Genomic DNA, 15635 nt, shown 5'->3' with positions numbered 1-15635 from the left:
CACGCCCACGATTTACGCCGCCGGCGCATGCGCGGTAACCACTGCTCAGCGCTGAGAGCGGACAGGCGCTGCCTCTTCCAACCCGGCCGTGCGGGGATTGACACAGCGCCCCCTGGCGGCCGGGAGGAGCAGGTACAGCGGGGCGGGGGGCGGGGGGCTGCGCTGCGACACCCCCGGTATGTCCCCTAATACACGGCATGTCCTGTAATACACGGCATGTCCCCTAATACATGGCGTGTCCCCTAATGCACGGCATGTCCTGTAATACACGGCATGTCCCCTAATACACCGCATGCCCTCTAATACACGGCATGTCCACTAATACACGGCATGTCCCCTAATACACGGCGTGTATCAGGGATCTGCCTGTCACACAGCGCTGCTTCCTTCCTTCCTTCATGGAGCTCTTTATTAAGGGACTGCCAATTGCCATTGAAAATTATACATCATGGTTATTTGAAGGCGGTCAGTGAGCCCCAGAGGTGCCATAGGGAGGAAGGGAAAGGCAACCAACACCCAGCACGCAGATGGGAGTGAGCTGTGCCGGGAGCTGTAGTTCATTGGCGGCCATGTCTGCAGCCGGGGGGCGGAGCGGGCGCTCCCCCTCCACGTGACGGCGGCGGGCGGTGGCGGTGGCGGCGGCGGGGCCGCTCGTACCGGGGATGGAGGTCGAGCCCCACGGGGGGCGAACGGAGAGCAGGTGGGGAGCGGGGCGGGGGGCGAGGGGACGATCGGCGGTCATTGGGGGGGGGGGGGGGGAGATCGGTGGTGTGTGGTTGTATCTGGGCGAGGACACGCGTGGGGACGCCGCCGTGCCGATGCCCACGCGGCTCGCCGGGCTCGCATTGCCGTGCCGCCCTCGGTCGGGCTGCGGGCATCGCTTCGGATTCAATACGAATCCAAACGTCGGGATCCAGCCGAGCGCACGTGGCCGTGACAGGTGGGAGCGCCACGAGTCCCCTCGGTCGGGCTGGAGCTCGGCTCTGTGCGGGTAACAAACCCGGAGGCGTTCCCATGGAATTCCCATTCGCTCCAGGATTTTACAGGTCTTTGGGTTGTGCTCGGGATGGCAGCCCGAGAGGTTCGCTGAAACCTGAGCCGAGAGAGCGGCGTGCCTTTATCTGACAGCCTTATCTGACAGCCTTATCTGACAGCCTTATCTGACAGCCTTATCTCTCAGCCCCAGCGCCCCCCGCTGCTCTGCCGCCGGGATGTGCTGCAGGAGTGCGGCCGGTGCTTTTAGAGCCATAGCGCAGGTTGGGGTGGTGTGCTCTGCTAACCTCCTCTGAGCCATGTGTCAGCCCCTGCAGGTGGCCGAAGGGATGGATTGGCTGCGTTTGCTTTGCTTGTTTCCAGAAGTATCTCAGTGCTGTTCTCACCTCTACAAGCACTGGTCCTGCATTGCCAGGTCTGCATCACTGTGGCACCGTCCCCTCTGCTGCCTGCACACGGAGCTGTCTGTGCTGGGTTTTGGCCTTAGGAGCTTCATTGTCCCATGTGCAAATGATGTGGCATCCTAATTCCCAGTGAGGTGCCCCAGGTTGTGTCCCTTTCCCAGTCAGGCAGGGTGCTGTGGGTTGAGGGGAGCTCTGGGACTCCCTTTGCCTTGTGAGCCACTTGCCATTGCTGTAATGAATCGCACAAAGCCAGCAGTTCTTTCATTTCTTTTCCCAGAAGCACAATGCAGGCAGCAAAACAGAAGGAAATTTGCTGCTTGTTGTCAGGGGAACCCGTGCTCATAGCAGTGTGTGCACACAGCCGCAGGTACCGGCTGCCGTGGGAGCTGCAGGCTGTGTCCCTGGGAAATGGAGCAGAAATCACCCTGCTGTTGCCCACAAATGACCCCAGCACCCTCAGCCCAAGCTCCTTAGTGTGCTAAGAAGGATCAGGCGATGCCTCCAGGTAGAGAGCAGCCGTTGCTTGGTGCCTCCTGCAGAGCATAGGGGTGCACATAGCACACGTGGATGGTAAGAAGGCTTCAGGTTTGGGGATGTCGTCTGCCTCCGTGATTCTGGTTTGGTGCTTTTTTAATTCTAAATGAAGCTTACCTGACTCAGCAGCGTTGTTTCCTGCACCTGCCCTGAGTCACCCCTGCTGACTTGGGCCAGGAGCTGTTCCTGCCCTGGCTGCCATGGAAGGACTGAGAAAGCCCTGGGAGCACAAGCAGAATTTCCTACCGAATTTCCCCATCGTTTTTGTCAGCAGTGCCGTTAAGTGATTTCCAGCTGCAAGGCTCTATTCCTTCTTTTCTTACTGCACAGCAAAGGTTTCGGTTCTGTTTGGAACAATTCCTGACCGCAGGTCGGTCTGACTGTATCTGGAATAGAGCTGGTGTAGTGAAGCAAGGAGAGGGAGTGCCCAGACCTACAGAGCTGGTGGTTGGAAGTGGGGGCTGAGTCAGAGGGTGTCTGTGGGGAGGGAGAGAGATGTGCCCGCAGCCTCACTGATATCCCATGTTATCAGGCTCTCCTATAATGACCAATTCATTTTCAGCACATCCAGGGCAGAATTATCTTTTTTCCTGAATGAAGCGGTGCACCAGAACATCCTTCAGACTATAACCCCATTTAATGCAGCCACACCCCAGCCCTGTGGTTTCCCCAAGGAAATGCTGCTGCTCGTGTTGAGCTTGAGCTGTATTTTTTCCTCAGCATCTCCTCTGTAGTCTGATCACGTCCAGATTCTCGCCTGGAAAACATAAATCACAGTGCATTCAAGCACAGCCCTGACTCCAGCTGAGCTGCTTCAGGTGATGCCCCATATATTGAGCGGGTTGACCCCTGTCCTGCCTGCTCTTTTCCTTTCTCCTGAGCCCAGCATTTGGGGTATAGCGACGAGCTATGCAAGCACACTCAGCTGGTATGGATGGGGAAAGCAGGCTGTTCTAGGGCACAGGGAAAGCTGCACACATGATCATTGCAGGCGAATGTCTACTCATGTACTGTGACCTCTCCTGGGTGTGTTGCTTGCTTTGTCCTTCCTGGAAGTAAAACTATTTTCATGCTGTGATTTGAATTTGCCCTACCCCTGTGTCAGCTCAGGGTGAGAAATAATTCTCCTTATTTGGTACAAAACCAAGCAGATCTCTCAGTACTGCTCTGAACACCTGCTGAAATGGGGAACTTGAGGGCAGTTGGCAGCCTGTCTTTTTCCATCCCTCCCGGCAGCTCTGTCAGTGAGAAAGGAGCAGATCCTGCCACAAATGAAGGGTTAAACCACAAATCCAGGCCAAGCTGAGGGCAGGTAGTTGTGCGTTGCCTCCCTGTCACCTGCAACCAGGTGTACAGCCCTTCATTTCATTGGGCTGGTGTCACTGCATGCTTTGCTGCGAGCACCGTGTTCCAGCCCAGAGGCAGCTGCATGTTGGGTATGGGTAGAGTCCAATGGGAGTGGGTAGAGTCCTAAGCATCCAACTTGTGAAATGCTTTTGAATCATTTAGGCCAATGAGTCCCATCCCATGGGAGTCTCTCTGTTAACTGAGGGATTTAATTGATTTTTGGGCGGTTCTGAATCATCTCCACCAAGATGCTCTAATTGTGCCCACTGTTCCCTGCCTACTGAGTGCAATAGCAGAGGCACTGTTAGGTTATTTTATGTCAAGGTTTGTTTGTGTTGGGGTCCACATTTCCCATCCTTTGGGGGGTTACAGCTGCCCCTGCAGTGAGGTGGATCTTTAAGCACAAAGCTCTGCTGCCCTCCATCTCTGTGCTTGTTGCATGCTTTTTATAGCACAAAATAACGAGGTGGGAGTTTCCCTGACTCACAGACCTGGGAAGTGAACAGCGTGGCTGAGCTTTCACTTGCATTTCCTCACTCTGAGTGTTGGAAGGACCTTGGGGAGGAGCTGGCAGAGCTCTGTGTCTGCAGCTGCTCTCTGGCCAGGGACAGTGCGGGGGGGCAGGGCTGGAAAAGCCTCTTGGTTCAGATGAATGAGGTTTGCTGTCTTTTCAGGTCACGTCTCCTCCAGGACACTGCCTTTGCTTTAGTTCATTCTCTCCTGAGATAAACCTGCTTGCTGGGAATCTATGATTAAACTCTGATCTTTAGGTTGATCTGAAAACAGCTGTTGTTGCTCAGGCACGAAGCAGTGCAAACCTTGGGGGCTGGAGGCAAACACGTCTCAATTAGCTGCCCAGTCTCATGCAACTTAGAAACATCTCAATTTAGCAGTTCTCCAGCTTTTCACGGGCTGGCTGATCTGCTGGGAACTTCCTTCTGCCTCATTCCCTGTAGTGGCATTTCCTCACGCTTCATTCTCTAGCATTAGTGTGGCAGAGAGGATGGGGCTACAAACAGCAAAGGATGATGTGGCATCGATTGCAGTGTACAGCTCTAGGAATTCCTGCAGTGCGGCTTTCACAGCCCTGCTCAGAGCTTCCTCTCTCCTGGGCAGCAGTGCTGTTATCGAGCTGTGCGTGAGCACATTCCTTCTGATACGTGTGTTCACACTGTGTTCAGGCTTGCTGACGAATTACAGCCTGGTCGCAGAGCTGCTGTGACAAGTGACAAGCTTTGCTGGCTGCCTGGTGAGCTAAGCTTAGGTAAATGCTAAAGCCAGTGAGGTTTCCCTTAGGAGTTTTGCTATAGGGGAGCTTGAAGCAGAGCCAGTATTTTATTATCAGCTCGTTCACTTAATTGGTTTTTAAATAATAAAGCACTCTGAAAATGGGAATATTTTCAAGAAATATTTTCAAGGTGTTCTGTTATATGGTGGTTTATGAATCTCTGAAACATACATTGCAACCACCAAAGCTTTCGCTTTGACCAGAGCCTTTGGAGTGAGCTTTGCCTACTGTGAAGCTCCTCATACCCTGAACCTGGTGCTCATCAAGCAACTCGCTGTGTTCCTCTGCAGGAAAGAGCACTGGAAGCTGCTGGGCAACCTGAAGACCACAGTGGAAGGGTTGGTGTCCACCAGCAACCCCAACGTCTGGTCCAAGTATGGCGGCCTGGAGCGGCTCTGCAGAGACATGCACAGCATCCTGTACCACGGGCTCATCCACGACAAGGTAGGACTCAGTCCCACCCCACCCCACGGCTCTGTGGCAGGAGCTGAGCTTGCATCGGAAGGCCCTATGCCTGTGTTCCTTCCGTCCTGTGTGCTTTTGAGATGTTTGTGCTGTTTTTGCGTACTCCTCCTGTGGTCGTGCTGCATCCTGCAGCAAAGCGATAGTGCTGTATGTTCCACGAGCCAACCTCCTGTTGTGTGTACTTGGACAACTCCCCAGCAAGGCCTGGCAAGAGAAACCTCAGACACTGGCTGGTTCTGGTTAGCTGTGTGAATAGCAGGGCTGGCAGCCGGATCTGTGCTCTGTGTGAAAGGGGCCTGTATCCAGCTTCCACCATTCTCATCCAGCTGTCCCCATCTCCATGACTGCTGGGAAGAATTTTTCTTTCCTGCTCTGGAAAGACTGTGCAGAAGCTGAAGATCTTCCCTTCAGCTTGAAATTACCGCAGTTGTTTCTTGAAAGGAATTACATCAAACCTGCAGGGCATGCCTCAGGCAGGGCTCCCACCAGCTCCAACACAGCAAGCAAGTGCAGAGGAGCCAGCAGGGCTGCACAGCTGGGGCCCAGGAGCTGTAAAACTCCACGTATGCAATGGAAGAGTTGATCCCAGCTTTGCAACTTGGATTTGGGAGCTGCACACAGCGCTTGGTCAAGTGATGCCCTGTGCTGTGAGTCTGCAGCAGTGTGGGCCAGCCATCTCCTTTGAGCAGAGAGAAAAGTTACCCTTTAAATGTGGGTAGTACAGTGCTCTCTTCTGATAGACATTCTATTTGTAGGCTTTGGAAGTGAGATTGGAATGATTGCTGCTTGTCTTTGTGTTGGTAAACAGTTCATGCCACAGCGTGAGGAAACAGACAGTTGCAAAAGCAGCACAGTGCTGTTATTGGTGCTACGTGCAAAGGCACTTCTTTCTTAGAAATGCTTTGCCTGTATACACCCTCTCTCTCTATATATATATATATATGTCTCTATATTTATATACTCCTATATATTCCATCTGTATGGCTACAAAGGGAGGCCCATAGAAGTACAGCTTGGTAGCAGGATTTTTCTTCTATTTACTCCAGAGTAACTTCCTTTTAGCTGTATATTTATGTATCAACTTTTTTCCCCCTATGACTAGAAATAAAGTAATAAATGATCTGTCTATACACTGGCAGAGATTTTTAAACTCTTGTGTGCAATTTATTATTTGATCCAGAAAACCCCAATTGGAAATAAAGGGGTAAAGTTTCTGTGTTGGTGCTCTAGTCTTAAAAATAGAAACAACGAAGAATTAACCCCCCAAACAAGAAAACCACAAAACCAAACCCCTTCCTCTGACACTTGTGAAAGAGGAAGCAGAGATGGAGGGGAAAAAATCAGCATTTTTTTGAGGAGAGAAGTTTGGGGCTGTGCTTAAACACGATAAAGTGCTGGAGAAAACAACTCTTCTGCAGTTCCTCTTTGACAGGAAGAATAATTGAAAAGAAATAACTCACTGTCTGAACAAAGCCAAGGCTGACAGCAATAAGGAGCTGATAGGAATGCAATGCCAAGAACGTGCTGTGTCACATTTCTTATCTGTGGTGCTCAGCCGTGCTGATGTGTCCTTGTTGGTGACTGGCATGGGAGGACAGCAGTTGTTGCAGGTTCTGCTGGGATGTGTTTTGTGTTGCCTGCCATCTCTGTCAGGAGAGGACCAGTGATGTGGAAGCTCCTGAAAAGCTCTGGGTTGAATGCCCTCTCCTTGCTCTCTAAGCCAGCTGTACTGTCATTGTGGTGTCACTCGAGGCTCACGTGTATGGTGGGCCCTAACCGAGCCTCTCCCAGCAGGTGTACTGCAGGCAGAAGGATTACTGGCAGTTCGTGAAAGACATCCGCCGACTGAGTCCCAGCTCTGCTCATCACCTGGAGAAGGTGAGTTCTGGTGGGTGCCTTGGTGGGCCCAGCTTGGAAGAAGAAGGCAGCTGGGCTGTGAGCCCAGCGGTGAGGGATGAACTAGCTCTGTGGTTGTGTGTGAGCCACATCCCAGGAACTCAATGGGGTTCAGGGTTAGACAAGCAGCTGCTTATTTCCTGCAGGCTGACCTCCAGCTTCACTTGGTTGGGTATGGCAGGCATCACCAAGGGAGTTGGCACAAGCGGTTCTTCTATGCACATAGAGGGGATTTATGCTGTTGTAGAAATCTCTAGAGGTTTCATCTGACCCATTTCTGGGTTGTATATTGGCCTTGACCATTCATTTGGCCCTTTTGTGCCTGGCTTTTGTTGTTTGCATTGCTGTTTGCTAATGCAGAGGGATGCTCTCAGTTCTCGGTGCCCTCAGACCGGAAGGGCACCACGCTGCTCTCCATCACATGTGAGCAGATTTCATGCTCTCCATTGCAGTCTGCTGCAGAGCAGCAAGGATGTTCACATCAGTTAATGTGTCAGCAAGAACATTGCCATCACTGCAGGAAAGCAATTAGATTTGGGAGTGTGGGGTCCCTCCAGGTCAGGGATGGAAGAACATGCCATTGAAATTCATATTGCTGGTGGCTGTGGGTAGGACTTTGGTCACCAGAGTTGGCTGACCTTTGAAGTGTTGTTCCTCTCCAGTGCTTTTGTCTCCCTTGATAGCTGCTTGGATGTGACCGTGTTCTCACCGACAGTGCCTGGTGCTGCAGAGCTCTGAGGAGGAACAATCCCTGCTCCTCTGCTTGCTTCTTCTTGCCTTAACCTGTGCCTTCATGGTTCATTTCCAGTTCATCAGCCTGCACGAGAACGGCCAGCCCAACCCAGACAGCCACAGCGACCAAGCTATTGCACAGCTGTGGCTGCAGCACAGCCTGCAGTTCCACTGCCTCTCAGCACAGCTCAGACCTCTCCTGGGGAACAGGCAGTACATAAGGAAGTTCTATGCAGGTAAGTAGAAATGGGTCTTTTCCATTCTCGTATAAAAACAGATTTCCCAAGTCACGCTTAAGTGAGGGGTGCAGCAGAAAAGGTAGTTTGCATCTGTGCTGTCAGACAAAGCGTGCTGTGTCCATACTGTAAGTGCATGGATGCAGGTCAGAAGAGCTGAGCTTTGGCTTTCTGCAGTGAGCTTGTCTGCAGCGTGCTTGGTCCTGCTTGTCTCGGCCCTCTTTGCTGCCCTAACAGTAGCTTGCAGAAGTCTGAATGTGTTGGATATCCTCATTTTCTTTCTCTTGGAAGACCAGGCTGTAGCAGCTTTTTGCATGTGCTCAAAGGTTTCTGTTGCAGGTAGTCAAACAGCCTGGTCTTGAGCCTGTGTCCCAGTCTGCAAACTTGGAGAAATGCATTTCCCATTGCAAAGAAACAAAATGTGCAAAGAAAGTCAATTTTGAATCTGTTTCAAATAATGTGGTTTTTTTTTCCTCCCCGGAATATTTCTAAACCAATAGATGAAGCTCTGACCTCTGCTGATGTGTGGAAATGCAGCTGTGTTTCTCCTTTGTAGGTGAAAAGTGAAGCCCTTTGTACAACTTCATACACATAAAGAACTTCTGTGAAAACTTGAGGATGTGTGAAGAAGTGAAAATCGTTAGCAAGAACAAAGATACTTAAACTGATCTGGGACAGGATCTGTCTTTAATCTCATATTTTAGAGTAGTAAAGAGAGAAGTTTTTCAGTTGCCCCCAGATTAAGACAAAACCTTGAACCAGATGCAATAATTCGTAATGCGAATCTTTTGGCTCAGGTTTTGGCTGAGTCAGGAAGGCTCTCACCTCCTCCTTTTCATGTAGGTTTTATATCCAGCACCTTGCTGGCTTTTCTGACGAGTTTTGCTTTGCAGGCTGCTGCAGGAAGAGCATGATATACCTCCCACTACCTTCATGCTGGTGGTGGTGGGGAGAAAGACCCCTGACAGCAATTCTCTCTCTGCAGACACAGCCTTCCTGCTCAGTGACGCCCACGTCACGGCCATGCTGCAGTGCCTGGAGGCTGTCGAGCAGAACAACCCCAGGCTGCTGGCTCAGATCGACACATCCATGGTGAGCTGAGACCCCTGGCTTCTGCATCTGGCCCTCCCTAAATGCTGTATTGCCGTGGCTGCTCATACAATATTGCATTCAGAACCCTTGGACAAGGGCCTGGACTTGGAAACAGCAAAAGGAGGGGGTCAGGGGAATAGGAGATGTATGTAGTGAGGCATCTCAGTTCTGGCTGTCATCAAGAATCTGAGTATGAGGTTCAGGAACTATATCCTTTTGAAAGACACCTCAAAAACCATCTCCAAAAAACCCAGGCTTCAGGGCCAGCCACACTCAGAAGGACAGGCAGCACCCAGGACAGCCAGATTCCCTCTCCTGCTGGTGACGCCACCAGTCCGGTGCCTCCCAGTGCCAGCTGCCCTCTCCTTAGAAGAGAACAGCAGCTGCTTTCTTTGCAAAGAGCTCCCCAGAGGAGAGTAATTAATGACGCTTCATTAAATAGGGTCTGTGTTCTTTCAGCTGGCTGGCACGTCACTGCCCTCCGTGTGCTCCTCAGGTCCCTCTGCCGGGACAGGAGAAACCTGTAACCAGGACATTGAAGGACACCAGAGCCGCCTGCCTGGGGCACTGGGCTGCCTGGATCATCTTGCTGAGAGCCTGGTAATTTCCAGATGGAGCTTGCTGCTTCGCTGTGCATAAAGAGCTGCTTCCTTTCTTTGCTGCAGCGTGTTTCTCCCATCCTGCAGCCTCAGGGCTGTGCTGGCCGGTAACCAGATGCCTGTGCAGGCCCTGCAGGTCCAGTTTTTTCTTTCCCTTAAGCTGCTCCTTTGACATGCTGATTTATTAATGCTGCTTCTCTTCAGCTCACCAGAAAGGGTGAAAGTCTGTCTCCAGTGACAAAGAGCCAGAGCCTGACTGCGCTCCCTGGGTCCTTCTACACCCTGTCTCCAGGCTGCATGCAGCAGCACCACTGTGGGTCCTTCTCTAGCCTGCCTCACCCGGCCTCTTCTGGCCTCCCAGGTAACCAGGGGTGCTGGAAGCTCAGGCTGGGCTCCTTGCTGACTTGGGTGGTCACATAGAGGATGTGTGACATCCTTTTCTTCTCTCTGTCCAGACAGGAGATCAGCAAGCTCCTCCATCAGCTCCAGCTCCAGCCAACCCCAGGAACACTGCCTGGCTTCCCGATCCTCCTCCTTTAGTGAGGGCAGGTCCCCTCTGGAGCAGCCCAGTGCTGTCCCTCCTTCACACATTCCCTCACCCAAAGACCCCTTCTCTCCAGCCAACGAGATGAGTTCCAGCACCACCAGCCAGAGTGAGGACACTTGGACAGGGAGTCAGGATGATCCACAAAGCGATGCTAACGATGGACCGGAGTATCTGGCCATAGGGAACTTGGGGCGCCGTGGCCGGGCCTGCAGCAGTGCCAGCACCAGCAGCAGTAAAAGCAGCAGCTCCAACATGTTCTCCACCAGCAGCTCCCAGAAGCTGGACTCAGGGGACCAGGGGATGAACGGATGTGGCAGCAGGGGCCTGGGCCTGTTGCGCCGATCCAGCTTCTCAGAGGGACAGTCATCAGTGCCACAGGGCATCCTCAAGAAGAGCCATGTGCGCTCACACTCGGACACCAATGTGGCTTCGGGGAAATTGCATGGTAATGGGGTTACTTTGCTCAGTGCATAGGGAGGTTGTGGGGTGCGGGCACAACGGTGGGACCATGGCCAGGTGGGAGTCAGCAGTATTGGGATGTTGGCTGTCCCTTCAACTCCGTGGGTCAGATGAACAAGGAGAGCAGTAAGAAAGCATTTTGGAGGTTTGATTGTTACCCTCCATTTTCCTGCTCCACGCTGGAATGAGGGGCTGATATCAGAATGCCCTGGGCCAGTCTGGTTTTTGTACTAGCAGCTCTGTTGTATCCTTCACTGGAGGCTTAGCAAGCAGCAGGGATGCTGCAGAATTAGCTGTCCTGCTTTTCCTCTGGTCCTGTCCACTTGGGACATAAAGCCATGGCAGACTTGGAAGCTTCTTGTCATGGTACTGGTAACCTGCTGGGCTCTCCTGTGCTCCTGAGTATGTGAATGCATTGTGGGAAGCTTCAGGAGTGAAGGGGCAACTGTTTTGTGGGATTCAGTCTCACTGGTGCTGCCTTGATGGGAGAAACAAAAGTTCTTGCTGCACAGTAACCAGTCTGTCTCTGTTTTCTCTCCCTTAACGCTGCCCTCTTCCTCCTCTGTCTGTCCAGGAGGCCTCAGGGATATCACCATTATAATAGAAGATCCAGTGGCAGGTTTGGGAGCCAGCAAAACCGCCTTTCATTAGTGATCACTGCATTAAGTTCAGAATTTCCATCAAACCATTAGTATCCATTCAGAAAACAATCAAAAACATTTTTTTCCTGAGTCTCAGGTGCTTTGAAAGGTGCCTCAGGTTTATGCATGTGGCCTGACTGAAGATCCCAGCTTGGTTTTGGCAGCAGTGGGCCAGACCCAAGGCTGGCACTGAGCTCTCCTGCATGGCATTACAAAGTGCTGACCAGCAAGTCCCTGAGCTTCTTCCCCTGCCCTCTCCTCCACTCCTATTACTCTGGGAACCAGAAGAGGTTGCCCCTGCTGGCCAAGGGCTGGTTGCCATGAAAGCATGGGCTTCAATGTGATATTTTTCATGGGGCAGATCTGCAGTAGGGCCTAGTTTGATGCTGATGGCACGGGGTGCTGAGCAGTCCATGGCTGGGAAGGCTCCTCCTTGAGTTGGCAGGAGCATGGACAGATGTGCCCATCCCCATGACTTGCTTTGTCTCCAGCTCCAGCAAAGGCTGCAGGGTGCTGCTTTCCAGCTCCAGGGTGTTTTTGGGCCTTCCCACACAAGTCAGCTGCTCTCTGGGGCCTTGCTGTCTGCACAACACTGGTGGTTGTTTGTCCCTGATGAGGCCGGCTCCTGGCGGTCCCCACCAGCTCTGCCTGGCAGTACGCAGCCCTGGAGCACACGCATGGGGAGGTGACCTTGAGCACTGTGATCCTGGCTCTGGGTTTTCCCAGCTGAGCAAGAGTGTGTCCTTCAGATACCTCCTTCCACCCTTGTCCAGGCTTCAAGCCCCACAGATCCTTTGGCTGCTCAGATGTCCCCTTGTCTCATGTTCCAACCCTGTGGGGTGACTCTTCCTTGGAGCTGCTCCAGGAAGAAGATGGAGCTGTTAGAGGTGCTTGCAGGAACTATTGCATTACCCAGGTTTGCGGGGCATAAAGAGAGGAATGCTCAGGACTTGACTGATCTGTGGTTGTCATGGCCTTCTCCTCTTTCCCTTTCATCCCCTGCCACCTGAAATGTCCCTCTGGTTGTCTTCCCTCTTGGGCTTGACTTCAAGCATGGTACAGAGCAGGTGATCCAAGTGGAGGATTTCCCTTGTTGATTCCCATCCATTTGTGCCCACCCACGTGATGATAAGCTTCTTCCATTTCACACCATGCTCTGGGCTGGGTACTTCTGGTTTGCTGACATGTGCCTGGTGTTGTCTTCCCTTGCAGAGTCCCATGCTGACACAGTTGGAAGTAGAGGAATGGTCTCTGGTTCCACCCAAAGCAGTGAACTGAGCACACCCAGCTCCCTCTACATGGAGTATGGTGAGTACAGTGAGCATCAGTGGGGATGCTTGCTCCTGGGCATGAACTGTAGCGGCCTCAGCTTCTAGCACCTGCTTGTGGGATGCAGGCATACAAGAACTGGCTTGTAGTGACTTGGTTGGGAACTGGAAAGGCTTGTTAGCTTGGGGATAGCACCCTGAAGGTCTGTCTGGCCTTCTAGGTGAATGAGGACGCACTGCAGTGCTTAGATGTGGGCTCTGCAGGAGCCTCTGTGGGTCCAGCAACATCAACGCTGAACAACTCATTAAAAGTTTTTCCTTTTGGCATGGGTGTGTATCCACTGTGCTACCTACAGTATGCTAAAGCATGTCTGTTATTCATATTGTTTTGTTATTTGGCATATGCCTTCTCTTTTTTTTATCCTGAATAACAAACATTGGCTACCTGAAGGCTATGAGGGCCTGCCAGGAGTACTTTTGTGGTTGCTGTCTTAGCAGCTCTGCCCAGGATGTGTGGGGATGATGATTATTAGTGATGTGCAGTGGTGATGCCCTAGGGCTGCCTGAGGTCAGGGTCTCCTTGTGCTCCAGGGTAGAGCTGGCCCTAGTCATTGTTCCAGAATTACTGCTGCCATAGAGAAGCAGGAGAGCATCTGGTAGCAGCTGGAACAGTCAAGTGATCTCCTGCTCCTTCCTGCTTAGGGTGGGATGTTCAGGAGGGCTGGATGATTTCAGGATGCCTGCTGTCATCATAATGGCATGGTGTTGGTTGCTGTTCTCCATTAGAGTGGATGAAACTGGATCCAGTTCTGTCTGTAGAGTGGGATAGGCAGCTGTTGGCTGTGTGAACTAGCCAGTGTGTTGACACAGAACATGGTCTTGGAGCAGTGAATTTCCTGGTCCTTCCTTCATAATGTTCCTGTCTTGCTTTTCTAGACTCTGGCCAGTACCTGAGCTCGGGGGAAGGGATGTTCAGAAGACCCTCAGAAGGACAGTCCCTCATCAGTTACCTCTCTGAGCAGGACTTTGGCAGCTGTGCAGACCTGGAGAAGGTGAAGAAGGCAGCAGCCTGTGCGCTTTAGAGACATTATTTTACTGCAGATTCAATGCTACTTTCCTCCATGGGGGAGATAATAACATGCTATTTCCTGCTAAAGAGCTGGGCACAGAACTTTCAAGTTGAGTTGCTCATTTATGTCTGGCCTCAAGGATTTGCCCATCTAGTGTTAACACACAGCTGCTCGGCTGCCTCCTGGGGCTCCTTACAGGCATGTGCTGACTCCCCAGAATGGAGATGTTGCACATCCACTTTGTAAGATTTCCCCTATGTTTTGCAACAACTCCATTGCCTCAAAGGGCTTTAATTTCTAGGTTCTTATAGGAGAGTGAGGCTTCGTAGGGTCATAAGGTCTTTCTGCCACCTTTTTGCATGAAAATATTAAACCCCATTTTACCAAGGCTTCCTAATTTTCCTCAAATGCTTTTGCCTTGCAGGAGAATGCGCACTTTAGCATCTCAGAGTCACTGATTGCTGCTATCGAGCTGATGAAATGCAACATGATGAGTCGACAGCTGGAGGAAGAAGAGGAAGACAGCGACAAGGAGATCCAGGAGCTCAAACAAAAGATTCGCATTAGGCGCCAGCAGATCCGTACCAAGCACCTGTTCTCTACCTGCCAGGAGATGGGCTCAGACAGTGGGTGATGTTTTTTGGGCTCGTTTCTAACAGGGTGCTGCAGAAATTTGTAAAACCCTGCTATATCACAGACCATAGTGGGGCTGATACCATATATGCGTAACGCTTGTGCCCTGGTGGCACTGAGTTAAGGAGTGTGGTTTCATGTTGAAAAACAGAACCTGTTTTCCATCCTTGTCATCCACCCTTTCCTGGCCACAGCTGGTTATCACTTCACCCCCTTGCTGTCTGTGCTCTGTTCAGCTGCTCACACTGATGGCCTGACTGTGTTGCCTTCCCTTTGCCTCCTAGGCCTTGTGGCAACTGACAGTGAGTCCCAGTTCAGCTCCCACGGCTCCATGCGCCTGTCTGATTCGGGCTCTGCAGAGGATGTGGAAGAGTATGAGATCCGAGGTAAGAGGCAATGGCTGCCTTAGCTTCTTGCACAAAGAGACTTCTCCTAGGCCTGGTTGCATTGAGGTTAGTCACACTGAAGGAGAGCATGTCCCTTTGGCCTTCAGGATGGCTTTTCCCAAACAAATGGCTGAATGCGGAGCATGATCTGAGCAACCAGTTTCCCTCATGTGGTGGCATGACTTTCCTTCAAAATCCTCTGTAATCCTTTAGCATTCAGAACTGGCACATGGTTTCCATTTCGCTTGCCAGGTCCACAGAGCAGCTATCACAGTGAGAGAGAAATAGGAGGGCTGCCACACTGCTTTCCTCCTCCCCAGGCAGTAGGAGTTGACTTGTGTGTTGGGTGGGAGCAGCAGGTGCTGGTCACATCCTGACCTGTACTGCTCCTGGTCTCTGCTCCTGGCTGCTGGTGCAGCTGAGCCCGTTACATGCAGGAGACCTGCCTTAGGTGTCTGGTCATCCCTTTCCTTCGAAGCCTCATTTGTCCTCTGGTGAGGACAGCTCATATCTCAGCAGTACCTCAGTCATGCTTTAGAGTTGAGGTGAGAGAAGATGGAGCAATGCAGTCTCAGTCTATAGAGCTCTCATTCTTCTTGTCTGTGACTCGACAGCAAAGCCCCCATTTCAGTTCCTGAGGGATAGATTTTGGACTTGGTTTTGAAATTCCTTTAGGGCTGTGTGAATTTAGTTCTGAGCTTCTCCCATGTGAGTGTTACTTTTGTATTATTGCCCTTTCCCTTTGGCCTGGCCAAAGCACTGAAGTGAACTGTTTTGTCATCAACATGTTATACAGATGGTAACGATGGATCTAACCTGATTCAAATGTCCAAGGACGGCCTCTCAGTGTCAATGGCTTCCTTGTTCTCAGGTAGTACCCCGCAGTGCTCCCTTGGCACGCGTGTGTGTGTGCAAGGTGTGTGCGTGTGTGTGCCTCGCACGTGCACTGTTCTTTGTGTGCCCCCTCGGGGTGTTGCAGGGAGTGCAGAGGCCTCGATCTCTGTACAGGCTCTTCAGGGGTTCAGTTCATCCACAGATCAGCTTC

General features: G+C 51.7%; 1 protein-coding gene across 8 annotated transcripts in view; it reads left to right on the top strand.

Moving 5' to 3' along the window:
* Nucleotides 1–12: 12 nt before the first annotated feature.
* Nucleotides 13–15635, top strand: part of RUBCN (rubicon autophagy regulator) — a 25068-nt gene continuing 9445 nt past the window's right edge. The window contains exons 1-14 of one of the 8 annotated variants that reach the window (XM_032446508.1): nt 13–132; nt 4857–5010; nt 6826–6909; nt 7736–7895; nt 8789–8987; nt 9447–9587; nt 9791–9947; nt 10042–10578; nt 11167–11211; nt 12446–12541; nt 13438–13553; nt 13996–14197; nt 14489–14590; nt 15387–15461. In XM_032446508.1, coding sequence (XP_032302399.1) covers nt 28–132; nt 4857–5010; nt 6826–6909; nt 7736–7895; nt 8789–8987; nt 9447–9587; nt 9791–9947; nt 10042–10578; nt 11167–11211; nt 12446–12541; nt 13438–13553; nt 13996–14197; nt 14489–14590; nt 15387–15461 — 2173 coding nt within the window. In that variant the 5' untranslated portion in view covers nt 13–27. Of the gene's footprint in view, nt 133–572; nt 701–4856; nt 5011–6825; nt 6910–7735; nt 7896–8788; nt 8988–9446; nt 9588–9790; nt 9948–10041; nt 10579–11166; nt 11212–12445; nt 12542–13437; nt 13554–13995; nt 14198–14488; nt 14591–15386; nt 15462–15635 lie in introns of those variants that run through there. The other 7 variants (XM_015871691.2, XM_032446509.1, XM_032446510.1 and 4 more) reach the window with 7 other exon arrangements.

This window comes from Coturnix japonica, chromosome 9 (assembly GCF_001577835.2).
Source record: "Coturnix japonica isolate 7356 chromosome 9, Coturnix japonica 2.1, whole genome shotgun sequence".
NCBI classification, from domain to species: Eukaryota; Metazoa; Chordata; class Aves; order Galliformes; family Phasianidae; genus Coturnix; species Coturnix japonica.
This window is presented reverse-complemented; position numbering and strand designations above follow the sequence as displayed.